General features: G+C 46.9%; 1 protein-coding gene across 1 annotated transcript in view; it reads right to left on the reverse strand.

Moving 5' to 3' along the window:
• Positions 1–18,069, reverse strand: part of DNAH10 (dynein axonemal heavy chain 10) — a 148,662-nt gene that overhangs the window by 36,131 nt on the left and 94,462 nt on the right. Inside the window, exons 43-51 of the mRNA XM_024758684.1 lie at positions 15,534–15,653; positions 14,347–14,492; positions 11,976–12,128; positions 10,725–10,985; positions 9,096–9,268; positions 7,940–8,033; positions 7,442–7,609; positions 6,715–6,903; positions 2,572–2,743 (exon numbers count right to left, since the gene is read on the reverse strand). Of these exons, the coding sequence (XP_024614452.1) occupies positions 2,572–2,743; positions 6,715–6,903; positions 7,442–7,609; positions 7,940–8,033; positions 9,096–9,268; positions 10,725–10,985; positions 11,976–12,128; positions 14,347–14,492; positions 15,534–15,653 (1,476 nt within the window). The remainder of the gene's footprint in view (positions 1–2,571; positions 2,744–6,714; positions 6,904–7,441; positions 7,610–7,939; positions 8,034–9,095; positions 9,269–10,724; positions 10,986–11,975; positions 12,129–14,346; positions 14,493–15,533; positions 15,654–18,069) is intronic.

Below are 18,069 nucleotides of genomic sequence, written 5' to 3' on the forward strand. Positions count from 1 at the left end.
CAACCTGGACTTTTTCAGTTCCAAGAATCAATACCACCTCCTTCATTTCTCCCTAATTTTACGTAAGCTTGTTTGGGTCGAGCTCCTGCCACTTGCAGCCATGAAGGCTGATAAAGAGATGGAGAGAGAGAGTGTACCAAGCATGGGCAAGATGCAGAGGCAGGATGCAAAGAGTACACCTGGAGAATGAGAAGAGAAAGGCGGCCAGGCTGCAGAGACAGGAGAAGTCAGTCCACGGAGACCTGGAGCAAAGAAAACACAAGTGCAATGCGCGGAGAGTGGTATCTTAGGAGGAAGGGCGATACGGAGATGTCTGCAAAAAGTCAAGGTCAGACACGACGAGGGTCTGGCTTAGATGGTAAAGGGGACACAAGGGAAGGGACAGGCTTTAGAGACAGAAAAGCATTCGCAAATGGGGGAGAGGCTAAGAGTCGACACGCTCCAAGGTTTAGACCTGATGAGAGTTATGGAATAACTAAACCCATGGAGACGGGCAGGGGAGACGAGCCCCCTGAGGACGAGAAACAGCCAGATTGTGGCTCGCTGGGCTTTGGGGTTTCTGTTGGGTTTTTTCTTTTTTGTTGTTGTTCACTATTTGTACCGTTTCAAATTAGTACAAAACATTTTTATTAAATATCAGATGGGTTCCCTGAGAAAAGAGCTGACACAGCAGGTCCGAGGCTGCTCCCCTGACAGAAGCCTGCTTACCGTGTTGGCCCTTGGCTGGCTCCTGGGAACGTAGACTCCACGAGGGTTCCGACCACCATTCACCCATCAGAGGGGCTTACCACGCCCAAGCTGTTTGCACAAACTGCGGTTTATGCTGACCACCTGCTTCCCCCCTGGAAATCTGGAATTCGGTACGTGCCAGGCAGAAGGCGCCGACCTGACCAGCCGCCAGAGAACAGCCCGAGTGCCGAGTCTCTACTGGGCGTCCCTGGTTGAGGATACTTCACACGTGTTGTCACAACTCCTCGCTGGGGGACTGAGTGCATCCTGTGCGACACCCCAGGGAGGGGGCTCTGGAAGCCTGTGCCTGGTTCCCCCAGACTTTACCCCACGTGCCTTTCCCCTTGCCGATCGTGCTGTGTGCCCTGTTGCTGTGATAAATCACAGCCGTGTGGACGACAAGATATAAAGAGGAACTTGCTCCTGGCTCTCCTCTGCGTTCTCTTGCTCTGGTTCATTCTTCCTCTTTGAATTCAGTCCTGGACTCGCTTTGCTTCTCACACTCTCCCCCGGGATGACTGCATCCATCCCCAAGGTTTTACAAACTACAGGCCAGTGACTCTGAAATTGACATCTCCACCCGAGGCCCTTCTGAGCATCAGACTCATGTATCCTTGGAAATAGGGTCTTTACAGAAGTAATCAAGTTAAAATGAAGTCATTAAGGTAGGTCCTAATCCAACATGACTGGTGTCCTTCTAAACGGTGGGCATTTGGATAAAGAGAAAGACGCAGGGAGAACGACAAGAGAACACGAAGACAGAGATCGGGGTGATGCCTCTACGAGGAAAAGAATGTCAAAGATTGGCAGCAAACTACCAGAAGCCAGGAGAGAAGCGTGGGACAGGTTCTCCCTCAAAGCCCTCAGAAGGAACCAGCCCTGCCGACGCCCTGATCTCGGACTACTGGCCTCCAGAACCGCGAGACAATAGACGTTTGCTGTCTAAGCCACCCCTTTTGTGGTACTCTGTTACAGCAGCCCTCAAAAACAAACACACTACCTAACAGCCCATAGGTGTAGCGGACTCCACAAGCCCCACGTGACACAGGCCCGATCTGGCCTTCCCTTCCTGGTAAACGGAATCACTCATCACTCACTCAAGCCAGGAACCCGAGAATCACACTTAACACTCTCTTCCTCACCTCGTCCGGTCCATCCAAGTCCCATCGGCTCTACCTCCAAAATATCTCGAGAATCCACCAGTTCTCTCCGTTCCCACTGTCCCACCCTCGTCCAAGTCGCCGTCATGTCTCACCTGCACCTGGGCAGCAGCTCCAAGCTGGCTGCCCTCTCGGGGTCTGATGCATCTCTAATCTAGTTCCCACAGGGCAGCCAGAGGGCTCCTTTAAAAATGGAAATCTGGGGACTTCCCTGACGGTCCAGTGGTTAAGACTCCGCGCTTCCAAGGCAGGGGGCGTGGGTTCAATCCCTGGTTGGGGAACTAAGATCCCACATGCCATGCAGCACGGCCAAAAATAAAATAAAAATAAATAAAAATGTAAATCCGTACCACAGCACTGCACCCAGAATAAAATCTAGTCTCGGGCTTCCCTGGTGGCGCAGTGGTTGAGAGTCCGCCTGCCGATGCAGTGGACAAGCTCACAAAGCCCTGCGCGGTGTGGCCCCTTCACCTGGTTTGCATCCCGTCCACCAGCTCACCATGCTCCCGCCATACACACTGTACCCTTGGCCTGTGATGCGCCTACCCACCTGTGAGAGCCTGAATGATGCCTCCTCTGCAGGTAGGAAGTGCTTTAAAAAGGTAACGCTTGTCAGACAGCCTCCACTGAAAGCTGAGCAGCGGAGACCAGCAAAGCCCGTGCGAGACCAGCGTCCTGGTACCTGAGGTGAGCATGTTGTTGATGAGCTCCAGGAAACCCTCCTCGGCCACGTGGGCGTCCGTGAGCAGGAAGATCATCATCTTGTTCTCAATGCCAAGTTTCAGGTAAAGGCTCTTCAGATCTTCCCGGAAACTGTTCTCATTGTAGCCGCGGCTCAGAAGGATCTCAAACACCTGCCGACATGGAGCACAGCATCCCCGTGAGACCACCGGCCCTAGGGAGGGTGTCCAGGTAAGTGCAGAGGGAGAGGACAGCTCCAGGCAGCGCAGCTCGGGCTGAGCCACCATCGAAGAGGGACCAGCGACAGCAAATCTGGATGCCCTGGGCCATTTTCACAAGATACGGTTGAGTGATAAACGCGGGACACAGAAAACTGGCATCCCTTTTCGTCAAACAAACCACAGTGGACGTCCTGTGCAGGCGCACACGTGTGCGAGGTGAGAGCTTATGCAGGGAACAAGGCCTGTCCAGACGGATGATGAATATGGCTGCAAAAGGAGGGGTGGGAGTAATGCAAAGGACACCCTCAGTCATTAAAATGAGTCATTTGATGGGAGCTCCCTGGCAGTCCAGTGGTTAGGACCTGGCGCTTCCACCGCCATGGCCCGGGTTCCATCCCTGGTTGGGGAACTAAGATCCCGCAAGCCACATGGGGCGGCCAAAAAAACAAGAGTCATTTGAGTTACTGGGAGGGAGGGAAGGCAGAGGATAGCCAAGCAACAGAGGAAATGCGTGTGGGTACAGTCACTGTGCGAACTCATTTAAAATGTGATAAACTGGGGGAAGATGTGTAAAAAATCCGAATAAGAAGCAATTTTAAAAATCTTAAATTCAAAAGTCCTATTACACACAAAATAGATGAAAATGGAAGTAAGGACACAAATGTAAGCCAAGTCTTTCCTGTTCAAGCATTTCCTCCGGCTCACATGTGTAGAAGTTTAACTGCGACCAACGGTTTAGAAAAAGCTCAGATTTATGGAAACAGAAAGATCCCTCATTTCCTCCCTCCCCTCTACCTCTAGTGTCTCTCTCTCTCTCTCTCTCTCTCTCACACACACACACACACACACACACACAGAGCCTCTTTCACACTCACAGGTACTCACACATGTTCACACGCAGCCACTCACACACTTTCACACCCACACACGTTCACACTCACAGTCACTCAAACATGCACTCAGTCGACACACTTCCATGTTCGTGGGCACACACACAGTTGCTCACCCACTTTCACACTCAAAGTCCCTCACACACATTCACATATGGTTACACACACGTGGACACCCGCACACCCTCTCACACAGTCACAGGCACAAGCTCAGGGCAACATGGAAGCCCTCCAGCCACATACAATCAGGTCTCCAGTTCTACCTGCCGCCTGCAGACCCCGTTCATCCTCCCCGAGTGTAGCTTTCACTGTGCCCCCTCAACAGGTCCCGGCACCCCTGGCATGGACAGCTCTCTCTGGTCCCCCTACCCAACTGCCCCTCCACTTCCCAGGACACAGGGACGGCCCAGCACAGCCCACTCCTTCTCCACTTCCCTCCGACATCCTCTCCGCCATTCTTCAAGCCCAAGATGCACGAGCACTACCTCAAAGGAAAATGCATCCATTTTTGTTTGTTTGTTTGTTTCTTGGTTTTGTTTTTCTGGCCGAGCACCATGGCATGTGGGACTTTAGTTCCCCAACCAGGGATCGAACCTGCTCCCCCGGCAGTGGAAGCGCAGAGTCTTAACCACTGGACCACCAGGGAAGTCCCAAAAATGCATCAGTTTTACCTGGAATACTCAACAGAAAAGTCAACTTGCCCAGAGGGTAACATTATATCCTACAGAAAAATGTAGGAAACAATAGTAAAACAATTACATTTGAATGATGGATGATTTTGATTACATATTTTATCTAATTTTAAAGGTACATCAACCAAGTTAGTTTAGAAATACTTTCAACAAAAGGTTAATATTTGTGAAATACTGCAAGCTAGATTCGTTGAATTAACCATGACTGCTCTTCTATATAAAGAGTTCGCACAAATCAATAATCATATAAAGAGGCAACTCATGAAAGGGAAAAGACAAATATCTAATGAACGCATAAAAAGATATTCAAACTGCACGATTAAAGAAAGAAATTCTCATTAGAACTAGAAGAGTTTTCACCCATAACCCTGGCAGATATCAGAATGACAATACCTGGTATTGGCAGAGTAGGGAGAACAGGACATTGCTGGTAGCATAAATCAGTTTAGTCCTTTGTCGTGGGACTGATTGGTTGTTAATGAAGACATTAAAAAAATTAAACCAAATACAGTGAATAACAGAATGACACGGTACCCCCCACCCATCTTTAACATTTGCTAAAAACCCAAAAGTCATATTTGCTTCAAAACTATTTTGAACAAAGTTATGGATAAAATTAAAAATCCTTTGCTTCTCCTCTGGTCCTCCATCTCCAGGCTTTTTTTTTTTTTTTTTTTTTTTCCCGCGAGGCTTGCGGGATCTTAGTTCCCTGACCAGGGATCGAACCCACGCCCCAGCAGTGAAAGCACTGAGTCCTAACCACTGGACCGCCAGGGAATTCCCTAGGCCCTTTTTACTCCTGATTCAAGGAGGCAAACTCCACCATGAATTCAGGTCCAACCTTTCTAATGTGAAATCTGGTGCCACGGATCAAAAGTCTTTTAAAAACATATACCCTTAAACCCTCCAGTTTCCCAATTTCAAAAGAAAATGTTTGCATGGAAAAAACTGATCGGTGTGCAAAGAACAAGAATGTTCATCACTGCACTGTTTATAATAACAAAACAAGGAGAAGGCTAAATGTCCACCAACAGAGAGGCTTATGTGTGGCATATCTACACAAGGGAACATTGTGCAGTGTTGCAAAGGAAAATGCAAATATATAGCTATTGACTTTAAAAGATGTCAGTGATCTAGAGTTAAATGGGAAAAAACAGATTACAAAAGTTCCATATAGATATTAATTATATAATATTGCAAAATTGTAATATTTCTAAATGTCCAACTAAAGAAGAATTTTTAAAATATTGTACTACACATTCATCAAAGTTGGATTCTGAAAGATGTCAAATGACAAGGGATGTTGCCCCTTCATACAGTGCTGGGGGAATAGAGAATGGTGAGGCCCTTTGGAAAACAATCTGGCACTTTCTCAAATGACTCAACAGAGAATTGCCGTTATGACCCAGCAACGCTGCTCTTAGGTGTCCACCCAAGAGAAATGAAAACATATGTCCACACCGAATCCTGTACATGAATGCTTAGAGCAGTGTAGTTCGTAAGAGCCAAAAGGTGGAAATAACCCAAATGACTGTCAATAGATGAATGGATAAACGAAACGTGGTCTACCACACAGGGAATGTGATTCAGACACAAAACGGAATGAAGCACTGATACATGGATGAAGCTTGAAAACGTTATGCTAAACGCAAGAAGCTGTCACAAAAGACCACATGCTCTGATTCTATTTGTATGGAAATACAGAATAGGAAAGTCGAGAGACACAGAAAGTAGATTAGTGGTTTCTTAGGGCTGGGGGTGGTTGGAAGGACAGGAAGAGAGAGGGCAACAGCTAAAGGGCTTGGGATTTCTTCTTGGGATGATGAAAATGTTCTAAAATTGAATGTGGTAATGGTTTCACAACCTTTTGAACATATTTTTACAAAACTATTGAACTGTACACCTTACGTGGATGAACTGTATGGTCTGTGAAATGTATCTCAATAAAACTTTTTTTTTTAATTAAAGATTCTAAGAATGTCCCAGAACCACGCATGCTGGTTGTGCTGATACATTGCCAACCCTCAACACTGGGTCCATGGAGGTGTAGGGCAACCTCTCCTCCACACGAGCACAGGTCACAGGTCACGGGATTTGCTCGTGTTTGACTTTCGAACTTGATTTGACAGATTCTTCATTCCAAATACAATACAATAGTTAGATGCTTCAAATATTCAGTTAAAATAATATCAACCCCCCCCCCAACAAAAACACTTTATACTCTATGCAAACATCATGCTATGATCTGTTATGGATAGCTCAAATATTTGCAGGAACTACTAACTGTGGAAATTGGCATACCAAACCCATTTCTGGGGGGTGGGAGGGGAGTCCGGCTCACCTCATAGCCAGCTGTGAAGGCGGCCAGCCTGGCCAGAGACTGCTTCCCGGAGCCCCCGACCCCGACCAACAGGGCGTGGCCACGGTCCAGTCGAATGATGCGGTGCACACGGGTCAGGTGCTCCAAAGCATCGTCAAAGAGAACCAAGCTCATTTTGGTGTTGCTTTCATTATACTCTTCAAGAATTTCCTGAATTTTAGAAAAAAAATTTTTTTTCTTTAAGAATCACTGGCTTTTAAGAGACAGACTCTCTCCTTTTGTGCCAGAGTGATTAAGAACAGAGGAGAGATTTTTCTGAATGTCTATAATTGGTGAAATTATTCAATCATTCAGGTTTAAGAGACTAGCTTTTACGATCAAGATTTCGATCTGCTGGCCTGTCACTGGCCAGCAGCGAGCCAATGCTAGTTACAAGGTTCGACTCGTGAATTAAGATGAAGATGAATATTAGGGGGGCAGATGAGTGGTTCCCAAAGCTGGCTGTGCATCGGAACCCTGGCACCCTTCATGGGCTTGATGAAGGGAAATGCACAAAGATGGGCCCCAAGGGTCTGTGTGTTGGACAAATTCATCAGACCATTCCCATGCACCACTGGACATGGACACCACTGGATCAGACACAAGCCCACATCCTGAACCGAGAGACAGAGGCATGGGTGTTCTTCCTAGCTCCACCTCCTGGGCACCCATGCAATGCGCTCCCGGAAGAGGTGAGCCCTGTCCGCACCTGGAACAAAGCCTTGGCTGCCTCATAGTCCTGAATGTCTTCATAAATGCGCGTTTCCTCTTCGTGCAGAGCCATCCGGAAGTCTCCAAACAGGATAGGGTCCCTCATCACCACCTCCGCGTCATCCTTAAAATGTACCGTGACCAAGTTGCCTATGTGCTCTTCAACCTGACAATACAAGACCACTTCAGGAAGCCAAACTCAACACCACAGACGTGCTAAGACTTGTCAGAAAAAGAGTGTATGCTAGGATTATCTGAAGTAATTTGCATTCGATTTTTTTCCCCATTGGCTGCAAGGTACTTAATAATCCACCCTACTTTACCTGTTGACTCTCATTATTAGTCTCTATTTTTCTGCAGTGTCCCGTACAAAAAATACATTGAAAAAAATACATTGGGTTTTTTTTTGATTTGTAGCTTTTCTTTTCACCCAGAGAAGAATTTTGTGGTTAGAGTTCTTTTTTTGCATTTGCTGGTCCATATTCAACGTACTGACCAGTTGCTTGTCTGTTTCATTGATTAACCGGTCGTGGAAGACTCTCAGACACTCGTTCCTCCAGACTCTCACCATCTGGGTCACCGTCTGGAACCTACAGGATGGAAGGGGCAAAACCAGCCACAAAGTTATCTGGAGACGAGCAGGCTGAATGCTACTATTTTCAGATGGGCACACAGGGTGCAGAAAAGGACAACACGCCCATAGTCATTTTTTCCCCCTGGTTTCACATTAATTGAAATTTAATGTAAGCTAACAATTTAATTGTAAAGACCATAACGTTGTCATTCATAACTTATCCTGCTGCAGGGAAGAAAAAGAACACTGTCTATAAGTGACATAGATGACCTGAGAACCTGACAGGACTCCTACTTGCTGGAATTTATGAATTTAAAATCAGCAGCAGAGCCGCTGGCAGCTCCCTTTTCTGAGAACCAACTCCAACTGACCCCAATTCTGGGTCTTTTTCTGGTTTCTGGCAAAGAGCTCTCACTCCACCCTAAATACCTAGAGCTTCTCTCTCTGGAACTGCCATTCTGAAACCTTCAAGGGCACCCAAGAGTCAGTGTGGGTATGGGGAAAGTTCCTAATTCATTTTTCAATATTTTGTGGATTCATAACATGAATCCACAAAATTGGAGGATCCCTGCAAATCTACATAGATGAAAGTTTACATTAATGTAAATACACAAATACATCCAGCTTCCATGAGTCAATCTCTAGACCCAGACTTAAATCCCTTCTGTCTTCCATGCTTAACTTCTCCCAAAGACACATATATTGATAATAGAACCAGTTAGCAACTGACAACAATTCAGGTGTATGAAGGGAAGGCTCCACGTGGGCCAATTTCACCTTTAGAACTGAGAACAAATGGTTGTCACAGCGGTCCTACCGCGGGGTTGAACACACCTGTCCACACGGCCACACACCTGCCTCTCCTGGCTCCACCTGCCTTCAACTCAAGGGCTCGAGAGGCATCAGGTCTTAACCAAGCATTTGACTCTGTTCTTTGTTTAACGTAAACAGAAAGACACTGGGTAATTAATTGATACATGGATTCACACCACATTCCTTGATAGCTCCTCTGTCTTAAAAGAATAAGAAAACCCATCGTACTGATGGGACACACTTTAGTGAGAGAAAACAAACTCACCGTTCTGGGTTAGTGAGGACGAGACCGTTAAAAACCCGCGAGAGATCTCGAAGGTTAAAGATGTAGTGGAACTTGGATGGGGTGGGCAGTAGATCCTGAACAATGTTTTTGTAAAGTGCCAAAGTGCAGGATGTCAGCTTGTCACTTACAGCCACAATGCTCTCATGAAACACCTACAGAATGAAAAGAACCCCCCCCCCGAAGTGTCTATCAGTGAATGAATGGATAAGCAAAATGTGGTCCATCCATACCATGGAACATGACTGGGCCCTAAAAAAGAATGAAGCACTGACACCTGCTACACTGATGGATGAGCCTTGAAAACATGATACTCAGTGAAAGAAACCAAACACAGAAGACCACATATTGTATGATTCCATTAATGGGAAATTTCCAGAATAGGAAAATCCATAGAGACAGAACGCAGATCAGTGGTTGCCGGGGGCTGAAGGATAGGATGGAATAACTGCTTTGGGGTGATAAAAATATTCTGGAACTAGACAGTGGTGATACTTGTACAACATTGTGAAGGTACTAAATGCCGTTGAACTGTATACTTTAAAATGGCTTTAATAGCTAATCTTATGTTGCATGAATTTTACCATAATTTTTTGAGAGGAGGTAAGAAAACAATTAAAGAAACAGAGAAACTAATCATCTGATCTGCTTTTGTTTCCCTAGATTTTCTCATTAACTGACAAGTCAACGTGATATGAAACCAAAGCCCCAAACCAGCCCTCAGTTTGAGGTTGATTTGACTAGCACAGACCTCACTGTTTTGGAAGCGAATGGCTTAACGTAGGGCATGAACACGCCAGGTGACCACTGATCCCACACCTTTATGTTTCCTGCCTGGCCCTTCGGGACTTTAAGTGTGCAAGCCTGCTTTAGAAGGCAAATGCCAGGATCAGAAGGTCATTATTTAAATGAACGGGTTCCATTTATGGGGGTCACGTAAATCACAACGATAACAGCAATAACTAGTATCTAGTGAGTATCGGACATGTGCTGGGCACTGTGCCACACACTTTACACGCATTTCCTCCTTTCATTCTCCCAAACCCTAGAATTATCTCCCTGTTCCGGAGGAGGATGGGGACTAAAAGCTCTCAAGGGACTTGCCCAAGGAGCAGAATGGGGACTGACTCCAGAGCCCAAGTCCTCTAGTTGGTTCACTGCTGTCACTCAAGGTGGCCTATGTAACTCAGGGCCACATCACAACTTCCATGGGACCCAGGCAGCTTCATGGGTCCCTTCCTCCATAAAAATACATTACCTATATATCTTATTATATATATTATATTCTTTATATTATTATATATATTATATAAATATATTACATGTTATTTCTAGAAAACTATACTTATACATCATTTTATTTAATTACAATTAAATATATTATCTTACATATATATTATGACTGCCTTGGTATAAAGATGAATATAATCCAGGCCGAATTATATTGATTCCTTTCTTCTGGTTTTGAAAGAAATGAAAACATGTTCACGGTCCCCTAGAAGCACCGTGGGCTGTAGGCATTGTGTTTGCGGGCCAGATGCACACATTGCTACCACGTTTCTACCCAACACATGGCCCTCCGGTTTAGACTTCTAATTAAAATCAAATTACCGAGGTATGGCCTTTGAGGATGGAGGAATAAATTAAGTGCAAAGACTCCTCTGAAGGAAATGGAATGTTGAAGACACTGAACAGCGAAATAAATCTCGGGTCGACTTCGTTGCGGCCTCCCCCCGCGTTCCCCATCGCGGCAATAAGGCCAAAGTCTCGGATGCTTTTACGGTTCAGCTCCTTCCCCCGGTCGTACAGGTAGCCTTTTTCCAACAGCAGTTTCAGCAGGGCAATCGGCTGCTGTGTGCCATATTCGTCCACCTTGATTTTTTTTTTTTTAAAGAAAAGGAAGAACAGTGGTATCATAAAGCAGAACTCAGCAACGCCTCTGCTGCCCACCTAAACTAAATCTCACCTCTCCTCTCACTCTCTCGGAGCACTCTGGCTTGAGTTTCATTGGGCTTCTCAGAGTTTGCAGTTCTATATATTCATTTGTAATTTTTTAGAAATCTGTGTCCCTGTCTAGACTGTAAGCTCCCTGAGGGCAGGAACTATATACGTTTTGCTCACCACTTCACAGCACCAGTCCCATAGGAGGTGCTCCATAAATATATCAGTTGGATGGATGGATGGAAAAACAAGTGTGTGGATGGCTGGCTGGATGCAAAGATAGATAGATGCAAAGATGGATGGGTGCATGCATGGATGCACAGATGCATGGATGGGTGGATGGATGTGTGGATGGATGCATGGATGGATCCTGGCTTTGCAAACAGTCCATCTGGAAGATAGATATTTCAGGGAAAAAAAAGGTTCTGCAGAAAAGATATAAATCTAAATCCCAGTGCTAAGAAAACTTTGCACCTCTCAGGCTCTGGCCCCAGAAACACACCCTTTGTGCACGCTAAAATTCCCTTTCCTTGATAAATGCAGAGGAATCCTGAGGAAGCGCCCGCCCTCATGCTTCCCAGGCCTCCCGAAGCCCATGCTTTCGGGCCGAGAGCAGCATTACTACCCGAAGTACAGCTCATTTGGAAACCTCTCGCTCAAACATATGCTGAATATAGCTCAGAGGCTGCCTTGCTACCTACTTCCCTCCTTTGAGAAACTACGGCACACAATCTAAGGAAAGGGTCTCTCTGGTTAAGAAGACACTTCCTGTCACACTGTCCCTTAAGCTGACTCCTCGTAACCTGGGCCCTGCAGACATTGTGCAGAACAAAGACAGGCGTTCTCACACTCACCCACTCCACGCACACATGGCCACACAAACACAGCACACTATCCCGCCCCTGCCGTTAACCCACCAACCTTTGGCATGTTCATGTCATCCATGAACACCAGGAGGCGTTTCCCCATGGGTGGGCCGTACGTGTCTTTGGTTCGTTTTTCCACGTTGGCTTCTAAATTTCTTTGGATATCCATGGACGTGGTGCGGGAGGAGAAACTGACCATTAACACAATCTGAAACAGGAAGAGATTATTCCAAAGGTGGTCTTTCTTTTTTCACAGTACCTGCAGGGAACGTTTGATCGTAAGCTAGCATCTCTTTTGCAAATTCGTTGGTATCTGAACTAACTTTTTTACAACCCAACGTGAGTCTGAACTTCATTCTATTTTGGAGCGCTAAAGCAAGAATTCCTCTTCCCTTTTGGCAGGTTGTATGAAGCAATAACTGGTCGCCAGGTGTGACAGCGTGGACTTCTAACCAGGCGACCTCAGCACCATCACTTAACCTTTCAGAGTCTCGTTTTTCTCATCTGAAAGATGATTTTAATGACATCTTCTTGGACTACTTCATAGAGTGGCTTTATCACGTGAGACGAAATACACCCAGGTGTTCTCAAAACGACAAAGCAGTATTCAAACATAAGTTACTATCATGCCTGCTACATCTTAATAAATAAGTCAAAGACAGCGTGAACAGTCACTAGTTAGTCCTTGGAAGTAACCACTGAGAGAAAGGTGAGGGAGGCCCCCCGATCCCTGTGTGGGGCGCACATCCTCACGCACTCATACTTGGGGCTTCTCCCCTGCCCCTTCTTAGAGCGACGGGTAAGAGTTCACTGACCAGTGGCTCCGACACTTAATTATGCATCAGAGGCACCTGGAGGGCAGCCTGATGGGGTCCCATCCTCAGAGTTTCCGATTCAGTAGGTCCCAGTGGTACAAGAAAGTTTTCAGGTGATGCTTATGCTGTGGGTCCAGGGACCACACTTTCGGAACCGCTGCGTTAGATAACACCCTTCTACAAGGTGTCCACAAGGGCAGCTGCACCTGAGCTGAACATCTGAAGGTGAATGTGCTTCTCTTTGTCATGGACGTATCCAGATATGTCTTGTTGGGCCGATAAGCGCCAGCTGCTGAGTCCCGGTGGGAAGGGTCACAGCGTGGGGGGGGCTTCTGAACACGGGTTCCCTTTGCTCCATAAACTGGTAGGTCCTTCTGGCTGTAAACATCCTTCGTGTGCCCTCCACAATGGCATTCTCAGAGCTAAATAAACCATGCCTGCACGTGCTGGTATGTGAGTGACCTTGACCATCCATTCGTGGGCAGTGCAACCCAGTCCCGCCCACATCCCTTACGTGCCCATCGCCAAGCTGGGCTGACCACTCCCCGGCCCAGAGGGCCACGTGGCTTCCCGGAGCCTCTTTGCTCCTGGAGGCACCAGCCTAAGGGAGAGTCAGAGGAAAGCAGTGGGGAACTGTCTCCCCTCTGAGGTTCCAGAAGGCCAGAACAGGAATTGGGAACTTAAATGACGGGCAACATTAACAAGGAACTGAGTGAGTGTGCGGACTGGGGACAAATCTATGACATCTGGAGATCCTGAGTCACAGGCAGCTTCTTGCAGGAGATAAGAGTCTTTACATGGTTATTAAACATAAAGCAGAACTTGTTTAAAGCCAAGAGAGCTGCAGTGGTGAGCAGGTGGGCCCCACAGGACCACTCTGAGTACGCAGAAAGGAGAAATGCCGCGCTCTTTCATAACGTCTCGGTGCACCCGGCACATTCTGCACGATCGTGTTTCCTGTACTCATTTTCACGTTTTGTCTCCCCTCCTAACAAGATCGGGCCTTAACAGCCTTGTTCACTGTCGTTTGCCCTGGGGCACCCAGACCCTCCTACGTTTGACATGTGGCTGGAGGAAGGAGGGGAGAAACCACAAAGTGGTGATGAGGAATGTGAATGCCAGCCTCCAGACGACTCCCAAGCACCCTCACCTCCAGGCACCCACACCCTGTGTAGCCCCCTCCCATGCTGTATCAGGGTGGGCCCTGGTGGTTTCTGTGTGACCCACAGAATGTGGCAGAAGCGATGGTGTGTGATTTCCCGGGTCATATGAAGCATTGCAGCATCTGCTTTAATATCCTGTACGTTCATTCTGCGGGGAGCCAGCTACCATGTCAAGAGGACACCAGCAGCCCTTGGAGAGGCCCACGCGGTGGGGAACTGAGGCCGACCATTTCGGAAGAGGGTCCTCCAGCCACAGTCAAGCCTTCAGATGACCACAGCCCTGGCCAACCTTGCGATCTCATGAGACAGCCTGGGCTAGAACTACCCAGCTAACCCACTCCCAGATTCCTGACCTGCAGAAACTGACATAGTGTTTGTTGTATGAGCTGCTTTGTGTTGGGGTAATTTGTTACGTGGCGATAGATAACAGATACAAATAATGACTTACATTAGTCTCGTCGTTCAGGTTTTTAAGAAAGTTCTGGGTAGTGGCTGTCTTGGAGGTGCCAGATTCACCAACCAAAAGAACAGGTTGCCTAATTTTAACCATTTGTTCCAGCGTCCAGGTAGTACGGGTTGTATCCACTGTGTGAACTAAAATATATGAAGAACAGGAGCACCACAGAAATGCCAACAAGGTATGCATTGGGCAACCTGGAGCTTCACAGGATCCCATAAATCCCATAAAAAGCATCAGCAAAAACCCAAGAGGTGACCTTGAAAACGTATATATGGGTGAAATCATCTTAGGAGAACCTCACTACCCCAACCATTATTTTTAATAGCTTTATGGAGGTATAACCCACATACCATAAAATTCACTCCAATTTTAAGTGTACAATTTGATGAGTTTGATACCTTTCTACAGCTGTGTCATCATCACCACATCCAGGTGTAGAACACCCAAACGGTTTTAATATCCCATTCTGATTTATACTCAGGATATTAAAAACTCAGCTTCTCCACTGCATACGTCACTCACTTATCACTTATCAGGATTTGGTTTCCTGACCAACAATTTCCTCTGACGAGAGCATGAAGCCTCAAAGTCAGGTCTGGCTTACTCCTGCATTGGCAATTTTTAATCCTGATTGGTTCCTGAGAAAATACGTACACCTCACTCTAAAAGAACTCTATACGAACCAAAATCAGATATTCGTTATGTGAAATGCCTCAGCCTCTATGTTATCCAAATAGCCAGAGGTGTGCACGTAAAATACGACTCAGTACACAAAGTCCATGGTACGCGACCCCTCAAGGCGGCATCTCTTACGAAACACTGCCTTGTTCATTCCACTTTCACTCCTTCCTTCGTCCCTCCCCACGCCCAGCCAGCTCTATGGGGCAGAAGGGAGCCTGTGCAAAGCAACGGGAAGCAGACCGGCACCCTACCTCTTGCCCCGACCTGTCAGGATCCGCCTGGCCAGGGAAAGAGTTGAGAGGCACAGCCAGCAGCACATAAAAGGAATCCAAAGTACCGCCCTCTTGGAAAAGCCCATGGCTCACGTTCCTCAGTTTCTCCCAACCAGCACTCCGGGTGGGACTCAGAGTACCACAGGGACCTCAGAATCTTTTTCCCTTCCTCACAGAACGAGAACCAGACACGCTTAAACCGAGGGTTTGGTTCTCACTTACCCAGGATGTCAATAAATTTCCTCTCACGGGAATGAACATACTCTGGAACTAATTTATTCCATGGTATCCATTTCTTCTGTGTGGGATCAAAATGAAAGTCAAACAAGGTTGGAAGGTGACCTGTAACAAACAGTGGTCTGTTTCACTTCGATCGTGGACATGGAAATACAGGATCAGCTTTGGCTCATGCTTGAAATGAACTAATGCTATTTGCTCCCTGGACAGAAACTTAATTGAATAGATAGATAAGGATGGATGGATGGATAGATGCATGGATGGATGGATGGATGGATGGGTAGATAGAAATAGATAAAAATGGATGGATGAAGATAGATAGATAGATAGATAGATTTAAATATAACTGGGCTAGGGAACCCAGGAAAAGGCTCAGAAGAGAGGGGATTGGAAGTCAGAGCTGTGGACATGGTGAAAAGTCTCATTAAGAGTGAAAAGAGGGTCTAGGACCAAATCCTGATGTGAGGGAGGGGCAGAGGAAGGAGACTCAACAAAGGAGACTTTGAGGGCATGGCCAGGATGGAGCAGGATGGAGGAAGAACGTTTTCAGAAGGCAGAAAGTGGTACCATGTCCGATGCTGGGACAAGGTCGGGGAAGCAAAGACCAGAAGGGGTCACCAGATCCGGTAACGAGAAGGCAGTGCATGTGCAGTTTGGGAGGAGCAGTTTGGGTAGAGATGTCTGAGAGCCTGTGGGATGGGATTGGTAGAGAGGGACAGATGGAAAATATAGGCGAAAGAGGAGAAAACCAGTGAAGCCAGGAGCCTGATGAGGAGGGTGTGGGTAGACCTCAAAGCACAGGGCAGGTCCAGCTGGGAACTGGTCTCCTCTCCCCTGAGAAAGGAGACAGGAGAAGATGGGGGCTGGAAAAATTCCTATCTGACCGTGTCCATTTTTCCTGTTGAAGGAAGAAGGCAGGTCACCTGCAGAGAGAGGGGAGAGGGCCATGTGGAGACTTGGAGAAAAAGGGAGATGAACTGCCCCCGTGGGGACAGGAGAGGGAGTTCAAGTTCAAGACTGAATTTATGGAGGTGCCAGGCTTCGTGGTTGTGTGAATGTCTCAGTATCCCTCAGCCCCTGGAGAGGCAGAGAAAGCAGGCTTGGGTTTTCTCAGAGAGATTCGACAGAAGGGCAATTAGGCAAGAGGGGTTGAAGCGACAGGGCGGCAGGAGAGGATTCAGAAGGTTCAGAAGGTGGTAGGAAGAATGGCAGGGGGCGGGGGACAGTCCCCACGAGGCCAACTGGGGTCACGTGCGGCAGGAATCACAGAAGCCGACTGTGAAGCAGGGAGTGGGAGGTATGCATTTATGATGCAGACAGAACTGTGCCAGGTGTTATGAGCTAGGATGACGTCGAGGGACCCGGATCCTGGAGCTGAGTGCAGAAGGCATCTAGAAGGGGGTTGTCTACACGGCCATTCAAGTCCCCAAGATGAGAGCAAACTAGGGAGAAAGACCAGACCGGGACCAGCATCATCTCTGATGGCAGCAGCACGTAGCCGGCATGGTAGGCATAGCTGGGAAGCAACCCCCGAGCCCGCCGCCAAAGGAGACTCAGGGTCCCAAGAAAGTACAAGCAAACTACTCCCCAAAAGACCATAGGGTTTTTTTTAATTGGGGTATAGTTGTTTTACAATGTTGTGTTAGTTTCTACTGTACAGAGAAGTGGAGTTCCCTGTGCTACACAGCAGGTTCTCATTAGGACCTATTTTATATATTTTAGTGTATATATGTCAGTCCCAATCTCCCAATTCATCCCATCCCCCGCTTTCCTCCCTTGGTGTCTGAACAAAGACCAAAGACTTTTAAAACATCTTTTATTTGCTCAATGACTCTCCACTAGAAAGACCTACGATCATTCTACTTTGCGCTTTAAAAAGAACAGCCCAGGTAATGATTACAGAATACAACTTGGGTCTCCCTGCCAAGCCATATTCAAATGTCATTAAGAGACAGACAAAGAAGGACCCTGGTGTCAGCTATAGTTCTTGGAGAATGCCACATTTTCATCACATATGGTTCTTTGAGGATGCACGTTTTTCATGCAAACAGTTAAACCTTACTATGATGACTTCCTATGAATGGTCTGCAAACCCACACGTGATTGTCTCCTGTGCAAATACTCAGGAATAGAGCAGATGAATTAAGCGGTGGAATTTTAGAGAGAAAAAAAAAAAGAGAGAGAGAGAAGCCCAAAGGAGAAGAACTTCAAAGGCAAGCACAATGTGAAAATTTTAAAGAGCTTAAACAGAGTGAAGGAAGCAAGTGCCTAAGCTAGCGGGGGAAAGGGTAGACTCAGAAACAAAGGCCATCCCAGGGAGCTGGGCTCTGCTATAGCAGTTCACGCATTTGAACGTCTCCTGACGGTACCACCGGGTGCTCTGACCATTGCACATTTCTCTACAGGAGCAAACAACCTGGAAAACCCATACAGGCATACATATGGAAAAGCAAGGTCACGTCCTCTTAAAAACCTAACCAAAAACATTCTGAGCAGGAAAACAAGCTACCTTTGGTTCCTA

Source organism: Neophocaena asiaeorientalis, unplaced genomic scaffold (genome assembly GCF_003031525.2).
Source record: "Neophocaena asiaeorientalis asiaeorientalis breed wild unplaced genomic scaffold, Neophocaena_asiaeorientalis_V1.1 scaffold77, whole genome shotgun sequence".
Taxonomy (NCBI): domain Eukaryota; kingdom Metazoa; phylum Chordata; class Mammalia; order Artiodactyla; family Phocoenidae; genus Neophocaena; species Neophocaena asiaeorientalis.